Genomic DNA, 21773 nt, shown 5'->3' with positions numbered 1-21773 from the left:
GTATCTCATTGTGGTTTTGATTTGTATTTCCCTGATGCTGAGTGATGTTGAGCCATTTTTCACATATCTGTTAGCCATTTGTATGTCTTCTTTGGAGAAATATCTACTCATGTCTTCTGCCCATTTGTTGACTAGATTTTTTTGTCTTTTGGGTGTTTGAGAAGTTCTTTATAGATTTTGGATACTAGCCCTTTATCTGATATGTCATTTGCAAATATCTTCTCCCATTCTGTAAGGTTGCCTTTTACTTTTGTCAACCATTTCCTTTGCTGTGCAAAACTTTTTATCTTGATGAAGTCCCAGTAGTTCATTTTGGCTTTTGTTTCCCTTGCCTTTGAAGGCGTGTCGGGCAAGAAGTTGCTGCAGCCGAGGTCAGAGAGGTTGCTGCCTGTGTTCCCCTCTAGGATTTTGATGGATTCCTGTCTCACATTTAGGTCTTTCATCCATTTTGAGTTTATTTTGTGTATGGTTTAAGAAAGAGGTCTGATTTCATTCTTCTGCAATGTGGCTGTCCGGTGTGAGTTATATATCGATAAAGCTATTGTTGAAAGTCAGTAAAGTCAATAAATGTTGAACCCTTGCAGCCCAGGAGTAAATCCCACTTGGTCATGGTGAATAATCCTTTTAATGTACTCTGAGATCCTATTAGCTAGGATCTTGGAGAGAATTTTTGCATCCCTGTTTGTCAGGGATATTGCTCTGTAATTCTCCTTTTTGGTGGGGTCTTTGTCTGGCTTTGGGATCAAGGTAATGCTGGCCTCATAGAATGAGTTTGGAAGTTTTCCTTCCATTTCAATTTTTTGAAACAGCTTCAGAAGAACAGGAATTAATTCTTCTTTAAATGTTTGGTAGAATTCCGCTGGGAGGCCATCTGGCCCTGGCTCTCGGTTTTTGATTACTGCTTCAATTTATTTGCTGGTTATGGGTCTGTTCACGTTTTCTAATTCTTTTTGTTTCCATTTTGGTAGTTGATATGTTTCTAGGAATGCATCCATTTCTTCCAGATTGCCTAATTTGTTGTCATACAATTGCTCATAATATTCTCTTGTAATTGTTTGTATTTCTTCAGTGTTGGTTGTGATCTCTCCTCTTTCCTTCATGATTTTATTTGGGTCCTTTCTCTTTTCTTTTTGATAAGTCTGGCTGGGGGTTTATTGATCTTATTAATTCTTTCAGGGAACCAGCTCCTAGTTTCCCTGTCATCTGTTCTACTGTTTTTGTTTTTGTCTTTTTAGTTTCTGTAGTAATTGATTTCTGCTCTAGTCCTTCTTATTGCTCTTCTCCTGCTGGATTTAGGCTTTATTTGCTGTTCCTTTCCCAGCTCCTTTAGGTGTAAGGTGAGGTTATATATTTGAGACTTTTCTTGTTTCTTGAGAAAGGCTTGTATCGGTATATACTTTGCTCTTAGGACTGCCTTTGGTGCATCCCAAAAGTTCTGAACTGTTGTGTTTTCGTTTTCATTTGTTTCCATGTATTTTTTTTAAATAGTTCTTTAATTTCCTGGTTGACCCATTCATTCTTTCGTAGGATGCTCTTTAACCTCCATGTATTTGTGTTCCTTCCAACTTTCCTCTTGTGATTACTTAATGCAAGTTTTAAAGCATTGTGGTCTGAAAACATGCATGGTATGATCTCAGTCTTTTTGTACCAGTTGAGACCTGACTTGTGACCCATTGTGTGATCTGTTCTGGAGAATGTTCCGTGTGCACTTGAGAAGAATGTGTATTCTGTTACTTTAGGATGAAATGCACTGAATATGTCTGTGAAGGCCATCTGGTGCAGTGTGTCACTCAAAGCCCTTGTTTCTTTGTTGATCTTCTGCTTAGATGATCTGTGCATTGCCGTGAGTAGGGTGTTAAAGTCCCCTGTGATTATTGTACTATTATCAATGTGTGTTTCTTTAATTTTGTTATTAATTGGTTTATATAGCAGGCTGCTCCCAAGTTAGGGGCATAAATATTTACAATTGTTGGATCCTCTTGTTGGATAGACCCTTTTATTATGATATAGTGTCCTTCTTCATCTCTTATTACAGCCTTTGGTTTAAAATCTACTTTGTCTGATGAAAAGATTGCTACTCCAGCTTTCTTTCGATGCCCGTTAGCATGAAAAATGGGTCTCTACCCCCTCACTTTCAATCTGGAGGTGCCTTTGGGTCTAAAATGAGTCTCTTGTAGACAGCATATCGATGGGTCTTGTTTTTTTTTTAATCCAGTCTGATACCGTGTGTCTGTTGATTGGAGCATTCAGTCCATTTACATTCAGAGTAATTATTGAAAGATACTAAGTGCCATTGTATTACCTGTAAAATCGCCATTTCTGTAGATTGTTCCTTCCTGATCTTTGTTACTTTTGGGCTCGTTCTTCACTCAGAGGATCCCCTTTACTATTTCTTTGCAGGGCTGGTTTAGTGTTCAGGATTTCCTTTAGTTTTTGTTTGTCCTGGAAACTCTTAATCTTGCCTTCTAGTCTGAATGACAGCCTTGCTGGATAAAGGGTTCTTGGCTGCATATTTTTCCCATTTAGCACATTGAATATATCATGCCAGTCCTTTCTGGCCTGCCAGGTCTCTGTGGACAGGTCTGCTGCCAGCCTTATGTTTCTACCCTTGTAGGTTACAGACCTCCTGTCCCGAGCTGCTTTCAGGATTTTCTCTTTATCTCGGAAATTTGCAAGCTTCACTATTGTATGTGGAGATCTTGACCTATTTTTATTGATTTTGAGGGGGTTTCTCTGTGCCTCCTGGACTTGAATGCTTCTTTTCTTCCCCAGATTAGGGAAGTGCTGAGCTATAATTTGTTCAAATAAACCTTCTGCACCCCACCCCCGTTCATCTTCTGGGACCCCCTATTATTCGAATATTAATTCACCATATGGTATCACTGATTTCTCAAAGTCTCCCTTCATCATCCAGTAGTTGTTTTTCTCTCTCTTTCTCAGCTTCCTTGTTTTCCATCATTGTGTCTTATCTATCACTGACTCTCTATTCTGCCTCATTTATCCAAGCTGTTAGAGCCTCCATTTTTTTACTGCATCTCAGTAATAGCATTTTTAATTTTCACTTGATTAGATTTTGGCTCTTTTATTTCTACAGTAATGGATTCTCTAGTGTCTTCTAAGCTTTTTTTCAAGCATATTTTTTATAATTGTTTTGAATTCTAGTTGTGACATCTTACTTATATCCATATTGATTAAATCCCTGCCAGTGAGTAGTACTTCCTCCTGTTCGTTCTTTTGCGGTGAGTTTCTCCATCTCATCATCATGTCCAGAAAAGAATAGAAGAAAGAGAGAAAAGACGAAAATAACAACAACACCACCAGAAAAATACAAACAAAGCTCACCAGAAGTAAACAGAAACAAACAAAAATAAGAAGAAGTCAATCAAGAAGTAAAACAGAACAAAACAATAAACTAGATCCTGAGTGTATTTTGGTTTGTTTGTTAAAAGAAACTAGATCTCAAAAATAGGAAAAAAAGAAAAACTTACGTAAATATATATATATACACATATATATATATAGTGTGTGTGTGTGTATCTCAGTGTGTACATATAGATCTCAAAATAGGAAAGAATGAAAAACTTTTATATATAAATATATATTTCTATATAAATGTATATATAACATATAAGTATAAAATATATATGTTATAATAATATATGTAACATATATAATAAAAATACAATAAAATACAATGGAAGGAAATAAAAATAAAGTATACATGAAACATTTTAATAAGAACAAAAAAGGAATTAAAAAAATAAGAAAATACCTGAAAAAAATAAAACTGAAAGACTAAAGAATAATGATTTAAAAAAAATAACCGTGATTGCTATATACTGTTTTTCCCAAAAGCTGAAGTTTTGCAGTTCCCTATGATTGGTAAATGTGGTGCTAGCCAGTTGTTCCAGCTGGTCTTCTGGGGGAGGGGTCTGTTGCGGTGATTCTCAGGTGTCCTTGCTTGGTGGTATTGGACTCCTGTTACCAGGGGGCAGGGCTCAGCGCAAGCAGCTCCAGATTGCGCTTTGTTGCGTACTGTTTTGTTCTCTGAAGGTTTTCAGCACTGACGGGGTGGGGGGTATGGAAATGGCGGTGCCCCGATCTCTAGCCCCCCACCCCCCACTCTTCAGGGAGCCCTCACAGAAATGCAGTGAATCACTCTTGTCTCCCTGGTTTCCGACCAACCTCTTTGTTCACGTGGCCTGTGACCGAGCATTTTTATCTCAGGCACCCCACCCAATTTTGAGTCTCCAAACTTTACAGACTCCTGTGGTGCAGACCCATGCCATTCCCTCCGGGGGAGGGAGAGGGGGGGTCTCCCTGTGCTTCTGCCTTTTGCTGGCCCCTGCCCAGAGAGCGGTCAGGTCATGCGAGCATGCAGCAATTCAGTTTATGGCAACACGGAGCAGAAAGCTGGCTCCTAGGCTTGCTGTTTTCAGCCCACTTCCCGGCTCGGATGCCTGGAAACTCTGCCGCACTGCGGCACCCCCCCACCCCGTTCTTCTAGTGACCCTGGGGATCCTGGGGCCACGCTGTCCGCTGTCCGACGTGGGAGTCCACCCCGCTTCTTCGCCACCTGAGCATCTTTAAGCCAGGGACGTTCCCCCACTGTAGCAGAACTCTAAAGATTCCGATTTTGTGCTCCCTTGCTTGTAATACTTTGAGGTAGCCTCCTTTAGCAAGCTCCCTCCCCTCTGCCCTCTCTACCTATATATTGCCCCGGATTCACATCTCCACACCTCCTACCTTCCAAAAAGTGGTCACTTTTCTATTTGTAGAATCGCAGCAATTCTTTTCTCAGACCTCCGATTGATTTTGCAGGTGTTCAGAATTTGATAATTATCTAGCTGAATTCCAGGGACCAGATGAAATTAGGGTCCCCTACTCCTCTGCCATCTTAACTCCTCCTCTGTGATTTCATTTTGATGAGGTTCCTCAAAAAGTCAAGTCCACAGAGAGAGAAAAAGTAGAATAGAGTTGACCAGGAGCTGAGGAAAAGAGTAACGGGGAGTTATTATTGTCTAATGGGTACAGAGTTTCAGTTTGGGATGATGACAAGTTCTGGAAATGGACGGTGGTGAAGGCAGCACAACAGTGTGAATGTACTTAATGCCACCAAACTGTACACCAAACTGTACACTTAAAAAATGGGTAAGATGGTTAATTTTATGTGATGTATATTTTACTGAGACATGGAAACCGCTGTGTAGGTACAACCCCAATGAAGTAATCAACAGTTTTAGCTCCATAGAAGCCACCCATGTGCCATTGCCAATCACAAATCCTCCTGCTTCAGAGATAGTCATGATCCTGTCTCTTACGAGAACTACTTTCTCACTTTTTAAAAAAATTGTTTTGCTTCCTGAATATGCATCCCGGTGTAATTGTATAATTTTATTTTACTTGTCTCTTAATAACACCGTTGTTGAGATACAGCTCACAGGCCATGATATTCTTTGTTTAAAGAGTCCAGTTCAGGGGCGCCTGGGTGGCTCAGTTGGTTAAGCGTCTGCACATTAAGGACTGCTCAGGTCATGATCCCAGGGTCCTGGGATGGAGCCCCAAGCCGGCTCTCTGCTCAGCGGAGAGCCTGCTTCTCCCTCTCCCTGCCATTCCCCCTGCTTGTACTCTCTCTCTGTCAAATAAATAAATAAGATCTTTAAAAAAATAGAGTCCAGTTCAGTGGTTTATATAGTATGTTGAGAAAATTATACAACCATCACCGCAGTTGATTTTAGAACATCCTCTTCACCCTCTAAAGGAAACCCTCCTATTCATTAGCAGTCCCTCTTCATTCCCCGCCTCCCTGAGCCCCTGGCCATCACTAGTGTACTTTCTAGCTCTAGGACTTTGTCTGTTCCGGGTATTTCATAGCAATGGACTCCTACAAGTTGTCGTCTTCTGTGACTTACTTCACCTTGCGTGTTTTCAAGGATGAGCCATGTTGTAGCATGTGTCACAACTTCATTTCCTTTGGGCCAAATAATAGATTCTTTTTGAATGAAGGAATATGCCATGTTTTATTTTTTCAACCCATCAGTGGATGACCATTTTGGTTGTTTCCACTTTTTGGCTATCGTGAATAACACTGCCGTGGACGTTTGAGTACAAGTTTTTGCTTGGACACATGTTTTCATTTCCCTTGGGTAGGTGCTTGGGAGTGGAATTGCTCAGTCATGGGTTAACTCTATGATTAGCCTTTTGAGGAACTGCCCAACTGTTCTCTAGAGCAGCTACGTAATTTTACATTCCTGCCAGGGTGAACGAGGGTTCCAACTGCTCCATATCCTCACTGGCATTCGATACTGCCTGTCTTTTCGATTTTAGCCGGAATCCCGGTGGATCTAAAAGGGTATCTCTTTGTAGTTTTTTTTTTTAATAAGGTGTTTTTTTTTAAAGATTTTATTTATTTATTTGAGAGAGAGAGAATGAGAGATAGAAAGCATGAGAGAGAAGAGGGTCAGAGGGAGAAGCAGACTCCTTGCTGAGCAGGGAGCCCGATGTGGGACTCGATCCCGGGATTCCAGGATCATGACCTGAGCCGAAGGCAGTCGCTTAACCAACTAAGCCACCCAGGCGTCCCTCTCTTTGTCGTTTTGATGTGCACTTTTCTGATAATTCATGATATTGCACATCCTTTCATATTCTTATTGGTCTTTTATTTCTTCTTTGGAGAAATGTCTATTCCCGTCCTGTGCCCTTTTAAAATTGGACGTCTTTTTCTGGTTGAGTTCTAAGAGTGCTTAATATTTTCTGGGTACTAGTCCCCATCAGATATATGATCTGTTAATATTTTCTCCCATCCTGTGGGCTGTCTTTTCACTCTCTCAGTGCTGTGTTTTCTCTCAGAGCAGAGAAGTATTTCATTTTTCCTTCCAATCTTTTTTATTGAGTTGAAACACGTATAGCATAAAGTTTACCATCGTAACCATTTTTAAGTGCACACTTCAGTGGCATTAAATACATTTATAATGTTGTGCCACCGTCACCACTCTCGATCTCCAGGACTCCTTTTCATCTTATAACTGAAACTGTATGGTCATTAAACTGTAAATCCCCATTGCCTGCTTGCCTCCAGCCCCTGGCAACCTCCATTCTACTTTCTGTCTCTAGGATTGTGACTACTCTGGGTGCCTCCTATGAGTGGAATCATACAAGATTTGTCTTTGGGGGACTGGCTTATTTCACTTGGCATAATATCCTCAAGGGTCATCCGTGCTGTGGCACGTGTCAGGATTTCTTTTCTTTCTGAGGGTCAGTAGTGTTTCATTGCAAGTATATACCACATTTTGCTTATCCATTGGTCGTCCATCAGTGGACACTTAGGTTGCTTCCGTGTTTTAGCTATTGTGAATAGTGCTGCTGTGAACATGGACATACAAGCAGCTCTTCAAGACCCTGCTTTCAGTTCTTTGGGGTGTATACCCAGAAGTGGAATTGCCGGGTCATATGGCAAGTCTAGTTTTGATCTTTTGAAGGAACCACGACACCGTATTCTGCAGCGGCTGTACCATTTTACATTTCCACCGGCAGCACACATGGGTTCCAATTTCCTCCATGTCCTCTCCAACACAGGACATCTTATTTTCTGGTTTTTTTTTTTTTTTTTTTACAGTAGCCATCCTCATGGGTGGGAGGTGGTATCTCACTGTAGTTGTGGCTTGCATTTCCCTCGTGATGAGTGATGTTGAGCATCTTTTTATGTGCTCATAGGCCATTTGTGTATCTTCTTTGCAGAAATGTCTCTTCGAGTCTTTTGCCCATTTTTTGAATCAGGTCGTTTCTTTTGTTGTTGTTGAGTTGTAGGGGTGTTCTCTGTATGTTCTGAATATTAATCCCTTATCAGACAGACACTTGATTTGCAAATATTTTCTCCCATTCTGTGGGTAACCTTTTTACTGTGTCAAGAGTGTTTTTAGATGCAGAAAATTTTTAAAGTTTCGTTAAGTCCATTTTGTCTGTATTTTTGTTACCTGTGTCTTTGGTGTCATGCATCAGAGGGATCTTTGCCAAATCCAGTGCCGTGAAACTTTTCCCTTATGTTTTCTTCTGAGAGTTTTTTAGGGCAAGGCAAGCCCTGTGAAGGGGGATTTTTCTGGGGGACTGCCAGGCGTGAAATTCGTAACAGTTCTATGGCCATGGCGCTTTTGAGGAGGCTCTAAACTGTTCTGCCCATTCCACTAGGTGCTAGGCGACCTGTTTTCACAGCTACCCTAGTTGTTATGGTGTGGTTTCTCAAGGCTAGTGAGGACCTGAGGGAGAGGGATATGGGACTAGGGCAATTAAAACTTCACGTAGCTCGCTGCTCTTACCAAGATTCAGCAGTTTTATTGAACAAACAATTTTTTCTGGGTACTAGTCCCCATCAGATATATGATCCACTAGTATTTTCTCTCATAATGTTGTGCCACCGTCGCCACTCTCCTTGACTCTTTTTGCCTGTGTTGTAACTGTTTGTATGGAGGAGGGCATTTCTGGAGGACCTTACTTTAACATTTTGGGAGTGCTTCCCATTCTACCTCTTAACTTCCTGTGAATCCATACAAATGCAGTGTGGCCTCTTTTGTTCCACGTGGTATTTAAGTTTACACTTACTCTTTGGGTGCCACCATAGTTCATTTCCTGCCACATTGTTCTACACTTGTCTTTCTCTGTGTGGATCAGTCCCAACATCATTGTATCATCTGTGAACACAGGGTTCTTTTCTTTTGGAATACTATGAAGAGTACTTCTTATGACCATTATTGTCCAGCAACATGATGCAAAGAAGCAGAAATCTCTAGCTAAGTTATAGGGTACTTGAGAAAATAAAATTTAACTAGAAAATTAAAAGTGTTATTTCAAAGTGGCATGCCACTTTACGTCTCTGAAGCGGTTTAGAGAGCTTCTGCTGTTCCACAGCAATACTTGGCATTTTCAGTTTCGTATAGCCAATCTTGTGGGTGTGTAGCAACATCTCTTTGTGGCTATATCATCTGTATTTCTCTGAATCCCGATGACATTGAACACCCTCACAGATGTTTGTTTGGCTCATCCTTTACATTTTGACTCCAGTAGAATAAGCTTTCATTCCCACCCATCCATCCAAACTGCTCTGCTCCAGGATACCAATGAATAACTCTCCGTTGTCAAATCAAACAATCAACACTCGGTCCTCACCTTGGAGCTACTGGCAACACTTAAAAGATGATCGGAATGTTCTCACTTACCTTTGAAAATAATCACTCTGCTCACTGGGTGGAAAATAGGCTATCGGGAGAGCCAGAGTGGAAGCAGAGAGACCAGTTAGAGACTTCTGCGGTTGGAGAAGAGAAGAGGGAGTTGATGATGGCTTGCAGTGCACTGGAGAGTGGGGGTCGGGGGCGGTGGTGAGAAGAGGTCACATTCTGGATATATGTTGAAGGTAGGGCCAAGAGAATTTGCAGATGGACTGGCTTTGTAGTGTAAGGCTCTTCTAGAAACGCTTTCTTTCTTGGTTTTCAGGACAATGCTCTCTCCTGGTGGTACCCCTACCATACCAGCCACTCCTTCTCCCACTTCTTTCCTGAGTCCTCATCTTATCAACACCTATACATGGAATGCCCTGGAGCTAGGTCCTCACCCAGTCCTCGTATCTGGTCCTTTCTCTAGCTGCTGGCTCTGCTCCCTGGGCAGTGGCAGCCGGTCCCATGGCTTGGATATCATCTCCAGACTGGCAGCTCTCAAGTAGACATCTGACTTCTCTCCTGAATTCCAGACTCAGTCATCTGGCTGCCTAGCTGGCATACCCACGTGGGTGTTTAGTAGGCATCTCAGGCTAAACACGTCCCAACGCCTGCTCTTTCCACACTCATCTGCACCTCAGTGAATGGCAACTCTGTGCTTGCAGTTGCTCAGGGCAGGGCCACTGGAGTCCTCCTTTGCCGCCTTCCTCTTACACTCTACGTCTGCTCTGTCAGCAAATCCTTTGAGCTCTACCTCACAATATACCCAGATTCTAGCCTCTTCTCACCACTACCCGCTTCAACCACCCTCCTAAAAGCTTCCAACATCTCCCACTTGGCACGTCACAAGGTCTCTAAGGATTCTCTGCTTATGCAATGGCCCATCGCCCTACCCCTGCCTGCTCTTGGATCATGTGACAGATGGAGTGATCCTTCAGTACTTCTCAGCTCTGGTCACTCCTTTGCTAAAACCCTTCCGTGCTTCCCATCTCCACTGAAATAGAGACATAATTCCTGAGGCACCTGGGTGGCTCAGTTGGTTAAGCGACTGCTTTCAGCTCAGGTCATGATCCTGGAGTCCTGGGATCGAGTCCCACATCGATCAGGGATGTCTGATGATGAGAAGCAGGGAGTCTGCTTCTCCCTCTGACCCTCCCCCCTCTCATGTGCTCTCTCTTTCTCTTTCAAATAAATAAATAAAATCTTTAAAAAAAAAAAAAAGAAACATAATTCCTTACCTATCCTTACCAAGTCTTCATGTGACCTGCCTTCACCCACAGCCCTCAGCTGCCACTCCACAATGCCCACTCTGTCCAGATAATGGTGACCTCCTTGCTGATCTTCAAACATGCCAAGCGTGCTCCCATCTCCGGACCCTTCCACTTAGCCTTCCCTCTCCCTGATTTGCTCTTCCCCTTCTCTGACCACTGGCTTCAAATAGCACTCCACCCTAACATCACCCTTGTTCCCCTTGCACTGCTTCATTCTGTTCCATCGCACATATTACAACCTGGCACATCATGTAGTTACCTTTCTGTTTGTGCCAGGTTTGTAATTTTTTTTCATTTTCATGGGATCATAGACTTTGTCTTATTTTCTACCATGTCCCTAGTACTAGTACACCAGTTCATACATAAGGACTCAACAGTGATGGGATGAATGAATGAAAGGATGAATGAATGAACGAATGAGGAGAGGTGGAATGTGTCAGCTTCACTGTCAAATTAGGCTTCTGTAAAAAGCACCAAGGTTGGACAGCATCCTTCAAATGTGCCTGTCGGCCTGTCCTGAGCCATTTGCACATTAAGGACTAAGGATACAGTCAGAAGAGAGAGAAAGCTAGAATCCTTGACTTAGGATCCAAGCGGCAGGATTGCCTTTAATGCCACCATGGTCTTGAAAGGGGCTCTAAGGAAAGGAAGAAAGTCCTTACCAGTCTTACCCGTAACTGGGCCCAAGGTAGTGATTGCCACGTCAACCAAATCTTACTCCTCCTCACATCCAGAGATTTTCAGTTTAGTAGGGGAAGTAGAATGTGTTTGCAAAGGACCGTATATATGATAGGTCCGAATGCCATAGGCATAAAGGAAGTGCAGTATTGTGACTCGGTAGCGGTAGATCTTACCATTGCTGAACAACATACGATTCATACAATCGTAGATACATCGACACAGTTGAGTTTAGATCTTCTCAGTGTTGATCTGAGCACCCGCTGTATGCCAAGAAGTGCACTCAGTACCGGCACACACGTCACCTAACTTAATCTCTCAACCATTCTGTGAGAGGCATCCTTTGTGTGGCCATCTTACTGGAGCAGAAACCTAGGCCTGAGGAAGTGAAGGTCGATGTCTAAGACCAAACAGCCAGAAAGTAGCACCTGGGATTTAGGGACAGGGAAGATGAAAGCCCCCTGAACCAGAAGAAAGGTGACTCTCTTCTTTTTTAAAAAGGTTATTTGTTTACTCTCAGAAAATCCTTTCTGGCTGGATTTGTTAGGCTAGGAGAACACAAGACTCCCAAGCTTACACAGCTCTCATGCTCTTAGCATCCAAGGAGAAGAAAAGAGCTCTCACGGTGCTTAGGAAAGGTAGCCTACTGTTTTCTCTTATGCTTGAGTTGTTTTGTAAAACACCACTAGACGTTGACATGGGTCATAAAAGCAGCTAACGTGACAATAAAGATGATTGAAGATTGTGTCTGTTCGGAAAAAAAATCATGAATAAAAGGAATAGTTTCTTTTTTTTAGGCGCATTGTTACATAAAATGTAAATACTGCAATAGAGATTCTGAATAGTTGGAGGATCTGATGTACTGGTATCATTTTGTTGCAATAGTTTTATAAAGAGATTCCCACCTGTAAGCTTTCTTTAAACCATAACATATCAGTTACCTCAATGTTGGGGTCCGTTCTCATTTTTACAAAGCATAGAACTAATTGGTAGCCTTTGCTTTATTTGGCGTCTTGTTTACATTTCTCTATTTTTCTGATGACCTAACTTAACTGTGGATTCATAAAGGAAGGTTTTGGGTTTATAAGGGGTCAGTGGATGGCATGAGGGTGAGTCTTCTCTCCTGTCCCCTGGTGCTGACACTGTGCCTTTTTTATTTCTGTTTTTCATTGGGGGAAATAGTCTGCACTCACACTCAGCTCATGATTATTAGGTGACTGAAAATGCATTACTAGGAGAAATGTTGTGGCTTTGGAGCTCACTCCTTTTGTGTCTTGCGATGCTTTCTTTCCATTTCTCTACTAACACATGAGTAGCTCCAGAATTTGAGATTCTGAGATCGTGTTGCGTGAGTAAATACATTTCTCGCTCTCAAAGTAGTAGTTGGAGATTTCACTCAAGGACAAGGATGGATGGATACTCCCTTGTTCTGTAGAAAACAATCACTTGATGGTCTGTTTCAGACTGACTGCCCTATAGGTTCTCTCCATGAGTATCCTCAAAGAGAACCCATGTTTCCTTTAAAAAGGTAGAGAAAGGTATGTTGGAGCAGTTTCAAGAGCCTTCCCAGAGCTGTGAGGGTTGAACCAAGTAAGGAGAGGGAAGATAAGATCATTTGGTGGGATCAAAAACCCAGAGTGGGAAGTGGCCACGTCATGTAGTGAGGACACAGGTCCTTTCCTGTCAGACAAACTGATATGAGGAATGAGGACATGCTTGTTTTCAAAAGTCATAGGAGACAATGGCTGGAAGCAGACCGGAGAACCTAGTGGTCAGAGTCCTTTAATGCCACACCAAGTTTACATCTTCTGCTCTGGATAATGAGAGAGCAGTGGATGTTCCTGAACTCCAGACTGTGGTGACAAGATCAGTGTCTGGAGAACCTTGGGAAGGTCATTAGAGAGCCCGATTAGTAGTTTCCAGCAGTAAAATGGGCATTGGTTTGCAAACACTTGTTCAGTCATGATTCCACCTCTGATGATTCCTTTGTAAATATTTAGAAAATAGTTTTCTTTTTTTTTTTTTAAAGATTTTATTTATTTATTTGAGAGAGAGAGAATGAGAGATAGAGAGCACGAGAGGGAAGAGGGTCAGAGGGAGAAGCAGACTCCCCGCCGAGCAGGGAGCCCGATGTGGGACTCGATCCTGGGACTCCAGGATCATGACCCGAGCTGAAGGCAGTCGCTTAACCAACTGAGCCACCCAGGCGCCCTAGAAAATAGTTTTCTAACTGTGAGAAGAGTCACCATGGCTTTGTCCTTCACAAACTAATCCATGGCCTTCATTATCCTCATATATTTCATTACAGCATGACCTGCTTAGGTAAGACTGCCATGATTTTATTAAATAACAAAGGTGGTATTGGACCTTTCTTCCCCCTTATTCTTCCCTGGTCCAAAAAGTTTTACAGCTTAATGTCCAGAAGCAGGGGGAATATTAATTTTAAAGGGTCAGCATTTTGCAAACATTCTTGGAGGAAGTCTGCTCTTGGTTTTGAGAAAACATTTCAGTGAGCATGTTTGCCCAAAGGAAACACCACAATTCTGTTCTGAAGTTAAGTTTGTAAACACTGGAAGTTTTTATTTTAATTTTTAATACAGTGTCAAGAAATTTTGCAGACTAGTGCAAAACTTTAGTTAGTGCAGAATTGCATCCCTGCAAGGTTGATAATGTCACCCGTGTTTAATGTAAATCTTTTATTTTTCCTTCAACTGAGCCCCAGAGGGGAGGTTGGTGTCTTGGCTCCAAGTTTTGAGGATATTCCCAAAGTACTCCTACATGGACAAGGAAAGATGTCAGGTTGGGGACGTCCAAGGAAAGAGAGGACCTATCCAAGTCTCCCAGAGAGGGGCATGACCTTTGGACTCCAAGAACATTAATATTGGCCACTCCCAAATGCTTTCTTTTCCACATTGTAGTTTCCCTTTGTTCCCTCTAAGTCTGGATAAAAGTCTAGAGCCTGGACTTGGCTGTGCTTTGGGAAAGTAAGGAAAGGGCCTGGGTCTCCACCAGCCTTAGGGAGCAGAGAGAGCACAACAGCCACTCCGGGAAGCGGGGTAAAGGATGGCAAGGAGTCATTGTCAGAATCTGTTGGGGTTGCAACTGGCTGGGTCATGAGTGACTACCCACATAGATCATTGGAACGTGTAAGCAAGCACACCTCAGAATCCCCCAAATATAAGAGGGGGGAAGGAATCAGGTGAAAGAGTGTTTTGTAGAAGCAATCACACGAATTCAGAACGCTGAACCTCGAACCCAACTTACCCTACCTCCCTCTTTTGCGCACATTAAAATTGGTCCCCTCCCTTCCATAGCATATGCTAAAGAACTCAACCAGTTCCTGGGACTTGGGGTTTCCACACATTTTAAGATTTACTTGACAGTTTATGAGTACGTCCAATTTTCTATCACTTTTTCAGAGGAAGTTCAATCAAATAGCCTGTCCTGACCTTTGTTTACTGCCTTCAACTTTGTCTTGCAATCATAAGGACAACAACTAAAAATTAAAAATAAGTCTATTCTAAACTTCCAACTTGCATATTTGCTAAATTTTTATGAATTTTGTTGTCAAATATTTTGAAGTATTTGTTGTTTTAAAGATTTTATTTACTTACTTGAGAGAGAGCATGAGTGTGGGGAGGTGTGGCAGGGAGGGGAAGAGGGAGAGGGAGAAGCAGACTCCCCACTGAGCAGGGAGTCTGACACTGGGCTCTATCTCAGGACCCCGAGATCATGACCTGAGCCAAAGGCAGACGCTTAACTGACTCAGCCACCCAGGCACCCCTTTTGTGAAGTTTTAAATAAGTTTTATTTTTAAAACCTATTTATTGGTTGATTCCCAATTATCTATCTGACTTTTGGTCTTTAAAGAATGCCATTAAATTAGCTAAGCATAATTACCCCCTACCTAAATTATGATTCCCTTATACTTGAGAAGCTAGTAAAACTATGTGATGCTTTTTAGCTTTTAGCATAATCACCATCACATGTGCAGTTAGGAAGGTCATCCCTCCTGTTCTCCACTGAAGTGCTTCTCAGCAGAAATCCTCCACATCTTTTTCAAAAGTCTCTAATCACAAGTTTACATGCAGAGGCCTTCACTTACCCAGTTTTACCTTTATCATCACAGCTCTCAGCTGACTACCATCTAATTGTTTCTTTTCACCATGCATCCTGACCTTCTGGCATAAAACACTTTGAGATTTGGTTACCAGTAAATCTCATGACCTGGAATCTTACATAACTGAAGTCCTGAGTTTGGATTTTGCCCTGAAGTTTAGTTTTGTTCCAGCAAAAGTAATTAATACAAGCTTCTTAAAGGCAGAAGTCAGGTCTTATTGTTCTTTTTTTCTGTTCTCTTCTGTTCATGTAGGTCAGGCAGTTAGGAGAGGGACTCAGCAAATATATCGTTAGGGACTGATGCTCAGGAACTTCCTGAGACGCAGAACACTCAACCTGTAACAACACTGCACCCGAGCAAGGTTTTGGCAAGTGACATCCATAGAAATTACCTTCCTATTTTAAGGTTGGCTCTTGTTAAGTCCTTCACTTGGCCAATATTTACTGAGCAGCCACAATGAGCTGGGACCTCAGAGCTGAATAAGATAAACCTGCCATTCCATGATGTCAGGATGTAATAGGGGCAAAGGCACTTTCATCAGTAATGACTACACTGTGTGTCAAGTTCATGATAGCAGTAAGGCATCCATCTGTAAGGCTTTTGTTTCGTTAGAGTCACTGAGGAGGAAGCCGTTATTTGGGCACTTAAAGGACATATTGATTATCTTTCTGGTCACTTTTTTTTTACTGAAGGAAGGGCTCATGAGGCAGTGGGGAATGTAGATTCAATCATACCTTGGGCAGGACAAAGGTTACTAGCTCTAGAGCAGAACTCTTTGGGGTCTGTTTCCTCATGTAGAAGATGGGAGATCTCATAGGACAGATGGGAGAATAAAATTAAGACAACGAACGTAAAGTGTTTACCGCAGCATCTTGTTCCAAATGGGTCATGTTATTATATAGGTACTTGTGCTGTCTTTATAATTACGCTCCAAAGCTCTGGTACTTTGGACAGTCCCTCAACAGTATATTAACTTAATAAAGAATTGAGAGTTAAATAGAATCAACTAAGTAGAAAATAGAAGAAAGTAAAATGAGCACTAGTCCACGTCTTGGCCAGGTTGCCCACCCCGGCCCTTTCACACTGAACCAGGGTGATCATACCACCCTGAATTAAATGGAGCCCCTTCAAGAGAACTGCAAAATGGAAGGAGAGCCGGGTAATAGGCCACATAAAGCCTAAAGTGATACTTGTTTGAAAACAGATATTTACTTTTTAATTTAAAATCTTTTCATTTCATGGATACACTTCACAGAGCAATTAGAACAACAAACATAGACACAATTTTCCTAACATAATGTGTAAATTTAAGTGGGGTGAAAAACCTGGACCCCCATAGATATACGTACATAGAATTCTGTACATCCAACAAAGTAGATGAAAGATGACATTTCCTAAAAGGTAACTCAAAATTGGACCTACTAAGACAAGATATTAAGCTGAATGTTTCATGAGAAAAGTTTATTTTTTTGGTGATAAGGAAAATATTATTTTTATAAATGATTTTAGTATGTATACATAATCAATGACTACACTGAAGAAGAAAAGCTCTCCTTCCACAGTTGCACATTTCTACAGACCGCAGAGTCCCTGTTAGGGCCACTGCTGCCATGATCATGCACTCCGTGTTTCCTCCACAGAACCTCTGTTCCACTCAGTGTTTCGGGTATTTGCTACATTAGACTTCTTCTTGTCACTACTCATTTCTTTCCCTCTACTTCTTCGTCCACTCTGCCTACTTCCTTTCCTTGCACAGCTTCTTCTTCAGTTTCTTCTAGAGCCTCTTGTGAGCACTGTGATATCTCCTTTCCAGCTCCAACACTGGCACCAATAATCAGACTTAAAAATAATGCTACAAGAAATAAGGGAAATATGTACACTATCTTGCCAAGCCTTTTGCTTTCATCCTGTTTCTCACCACCTCTGCCAGAATTACCACGATCAAAACTAAGACTTCTCCTTTCATATTCACTTGGATTTCCATCATCTGGCTTGCCTGGGGGACCACTGTCCACACTACCCCCATTTCCTGGAAGTTTACAGTCAGGGGGGGCATAGCCCTCCTCACAATGGCAGTGCCTTAAATCGTTGCAAACGCCTCTCCCATTACACATTTCTTTTGGTTCACAGTCATACTTGAGCACAGCATGATCAATGCAGGAGTAATTCACGCAGACTTTGTGTGGGGCACAAAGGGTGCCAGTGTCCACATCTCCGTCATCAGGGATATCAGTAATGTTATAGACATCCATGCTCCAGCACCAGTCATCTTTGTGAGCTACCTGAATCAGAGTATGGTGGGGTTTGATTGGTGGTACCTGTGTAATATTTGTACATACAAGTTTCCCACAAAATATATTCTCATCAAAACACTTAACATATCTTGGGACAGAAGCAGTAGGACAGCCACAGTTGCCAAACCGGGTCCCTTTGGTGTTCATAGAAATATAACAGTCTTCTGGGGCAGACATTGCATGGGCCCCATATAGATCCATGCACTGAATATCAGGGTTCTTACACCGGCCCATGAAACAATAGTGAATTATATCACACGATGTACCATCTTGCTTATAGTGGTCTCTGGGGCATTCTCTAGAAGTACCATCACAATACTCTGGGAGGTCACACTCTCCAAAAGCAGAACGACACATGAAGCCCTTATGTCTCAACTGGCAATTAAAACAGCATAGTCCATCACTACACTGTGCATGCTCCTTCAGCCTACATGTTTGGTCACAGCATGGGTTATTACCACAGTCAGGTCCACAGTCACACTCCTCATTGTAGTCCAACACACCATTCCCACACGTGGCTTGCCTATGCAGGCGACCTTTGGGCCGAGGCTTGTTAAATAGGCAGGCCCCTTTGTGTTCCCGCAGGAACTGATAGAAGTGGTCAGAGCTGCAGTTGCTGAAGCCACTGTCTTTAGTGATATTTTCATGCATGAGGCAAAAGCGTTTATCTTTACAAATGCAGGCCGAGTGGTCGTGCTGAATACCCAAGTTGTGCCCAAGCTCATGGACCATGAGCGCTGCAAACAGGAGGACATCTTCATGATGGAAGGCTTCAACAGCTGCTGCAAAGCCTCTTGAACAGGCACCATTGAGAAATGCCTGTCCCACGTCCTCTTCAGGATGATGTCCCACGATCATGTGGGCAACATCGTGCTTCACACGATGGAGGAGCTGCTCCTGTCTCCAGCTATTGAAATTCCTGAGTGTAACTCGCAAGTCCGCTGGGACTTCTATGAGGTCCCCCTCGGTCCAAATCTCCATTCCAGCCAGCACCACCTCGGTGTTTATTTCCCGACTGAAGATGTTGGCCAGAGCAGTGATGTCCATTACTCTCTGGACTGTCTCATTGACGTTACTGCCCCACATTTGGAACCGCTGGTTGTTGACCACGACAAACATCTCCACATACTTGGTGTGTGACCAAAAGGAGGACAGTGCCTGTAGACTTCGAGGCTTCCTGCTCCCTTGTTGCCGGCTGGTGGACACCACTTGGCTGCCTTTGGAGGTGACACTACAGGAGACTCGAGCTTGGTGTGCCATGGTGTACAGTACATGTTCAAACCGTTTTGAAGTGTCCATGGGCTCAATGCCATAGGGTTTCCCCTCCTTAATCAGGATGCCCCTGAGGCCTGAACAGGTGTTGAGGGAAACAAAAGAACCTGGGACTCCTTCTATGTAGCCTTCATAGTGACAGTCATGCGAGATGAAAGGCGTTTCTTGCCCCAGGACACCATTGTGGTAGCTGAAGACTGGGAAGTTATTCACAAAATAGTCTCCCTTCACCTTCAGGTGAATCACCTGTTTCTGGCCCTGCATTAATAGCATATAGGATGCCTTTTCCCCTGGGTCTTCCCTTCCCTTGACTGTCAGACCCTTGGGGATGACTGTTTCATAAGAAGAGTAATATACAGATCCAGGGTCACAGTACAAGCTTGGCAGGAAAATCAGTACCAAGACCAGCATGATCCCCAGCCTGACACACGGAGGTCCTGGCACTACTGGTGCCCGCCTCGGGGACACTTGGGGAGCCCAAGTCTGAAGCACTCTGCCAGCCTCATAGGTAACCACTTGGTATTTCTGTAGAGAAGACAAGGAGGAGGCAGAGTGTCTCAAAGGAGCTGCCACTGACGTGGCCATCGTGAATCGGTCGACGGTGTGTGGCCTCTGTCCATCAGCAGCAGCTCTCCCTGACACAGAGACCCTCAGGCATTAGCTCCAGATCTATGCTGGCTGCATAAAGGGTGGCAACTGCCTGGCTGTGAGAGGCATAGCCTCTGGCTGTGGCCTTTCCAGTCTTTCTGATCTGTTATCCTTCAGATAGCGTCCTTTCTATGTGACTTCCTTCCACAGCATCAGCTTCAGTGTTCCTTGGCTAAGGGCCTTTTGGCATGATGGACTGATGTAATCATGAAGGACTGCAAACGCTAAAAGGCAAGACCCTACCTTGAGAGTGGAAACAAAACCTCCATGCCTTCTCAACTGTGCCACACGGAATGCCCCACCCCCACCCCTCCTGTCGTCCGTTGCTTGGCTAACTCCAAGTGTTCCAGGCCAGGGGGCTTAGACATCTTCGGAGGGCACACTCTGTTGCTCACTTCCCCTCCTTTGAAACTCTTGCTCTGTAACACATGGACATCATAACTCAGATTGTTCTTTATCCCTGGATGGCATTATAGTGATACGCACATCTCACGGGCCAGTCTGTTAGATAAGGCAAATGGCCACAAGATAGACCCAAGTGGGCTGGTGACTCATGGGGCCAGGGTCAATACCCCTGTTTTAACATCATCAAAGTTCGTTTTCCCAAGTTCTGTTTATAAAACTGCCCAAACGTGTGTAGGGGCTGCCAATAGAGCGGCCTCCTCTTAGGCGTGAGTATCATGGGCACGTTGGTGGGTGAGTCCAGGCCCACACCCTTCTCAGGATATCCCTGACATACTGGTATGCTAAGATTATGCCTGTTGTAAACTAGGTATCCTAAAAGTCTCTCCTGTGTTAGAATACGGCCTCCATGTGTTCGGTGACCACTTCTGTCTGTTCCTCTTTATACCCTCAGGTCTAGAAGAGTGCTTGTCCAAGAGTAGATGAACAAGAATTATTTATCAAGTGAATAAATGACTCCCAGGTTATGAGTCCTGTGATGTCTCATCTGTTGTGTGTTGTTTGTACTTGCTCGATGCCTGCCCTGAATGGCTAAAAATGTCTTCAGGAAAACCCATAACCATGCTGACTAATGGCACATTTGTGATCTCAATATGTACCTCTTCTTACATTTAACCTTTAGCCAGCAGTTCACTCTCATGATTTCTTCCGGCCCCACCTTTGGCTGAGAAAAATAGAAGCAATCCAAAGAGTACTTCCACATGTAGGTGCCAGGTGAGCCCACGTGTATCTAGATTTTCCTCCTACTATAGTGGATAAGTTGTCCATGCTCCAATCTAAGGCCAGTCCCTCTGCTTGTATGCGGAGTCTCCTTCCCTTTCAATTTCTCGTGGACTTTGTTTGCTTTTCCAGTTGTCCCTTCTCCCTTTTCCATCTTAAACATCTGTTTGTCCATTAGATCCAGTCTCATTATATGCTGTAATATCTCACCTTTATGAAACCGTCCTTCTCAGCCCGTATCATTCTCCAGTCGCATCCAGTTTCTCTTCTCTGTTTCATAATGAAACCCTTTGAAAGAGTGTATAAACATTCTTGTTCCAGTTTGCATCACTACTTTTTTCTTTTCTGAAATGTTTAACTTTGAATCACAGCACAAACACATTACATGCATAAAACAGAAATTTATTTTACACTGAATTATTAAAAAGAGGGAAGCTGAGCCAGGCACAAAAGGACAAATATTTTTATTTATTTTTTTAAATTTTTTATTTACACGCAATTTAACAAATGGTGTATTATTAGTTTCAGAGGTAGAATTTAGGGATCCATCAGTTGCATATAACACCCAGTGCTCATCCCATCAAGCACCTTCCTTAGTGGCCATCACCCAGTTACCCCATCCCCCCACCTACCTCCGCTCCAGCAACCGTCAGTTTGATTCCGATGGTTAAGTCTCTTATGGTTTTGTCTCCCTCTCTGTTTCCATCTTATTTTATTTTTCCTTCCCGTCCTCTGTGTTTATCTGTTTTGTTTCTTCGATTCCACATATGAGTGAAATCATATGATATTTGTCTTTCTTTGTCTTCTTTCACTTAGCATAATACCCTCTAGTTCTATCCAAGTCATTGCAAATGGCAGGATTTCATTCTTTCTGATGGCTGAGTAATATTCCATTCTGTATCTCACATCTTCTTTATCCATTCGTCTGTTGATGGACATCTGGGCTCTTTCCATACTTACCATACTTCGGTCATGGACATCGGTGCTATAAACATTGGCGTGCATGTGCCCCTTGAGATCACTACGTTTGTATCCTTTGGATAAATACCTAGTAGTGCAATTGCTGGGTCATAGGGTAGCTCTGTGTTTAACTTTTTGAGGAAGC

The 21773-nt window shown here is 42.9% G+C and overlaps 2 protein-coding genes across 2 annotated transcripts in view; one reads left to right on the top strand and one right to left on the bottom strand.

Annotated features, from left to right (window-relative positions):
• Positions 1-21773, top strand: part of TMEM116 (transmembrane protein 116) — a 181490-nt gene that overhangs the window by 106393 nt on the left and 53324 nt on the right. The gene's annotated exons all lie outside the window — the stretch shown is intronic.
• On the bottom strand, positions 16707-20369 carry LOC118356284 (disintegrin and metalloproteinase domain-containing protein 1a-like). The gene has a single exon (XM_035724015.1). It carries the CDS (start codon positions 19421-19423, stop codon positions 16973-16975), a length of 2451 nt encoding a protein of 816 aa, XP_035579908.1. The 5' UTR covers positions 19424-20369; the 3' UTR covers positions 16707-16972.

The sequence above is a fragment of the Zalophus californianus genome, chromosome 14 (genome assembly GCF_009762305.2).
Source record: "Zalophus californianus isolate mZalCal1 chromosome 14, mZalCal1.pri.v2, whole genome shotgun sequence".
Taxonomy (NCBI): Eukaryota; Metazoa; Chordata; class Mammalia; order Carnivora; family Otariidae; genus Zalophus; species Zalophus californianus.
Note: the sequence above shows the minus strand (reverse complement) of the source record. Positions and strands in the feature narration are given on the sequence as shown.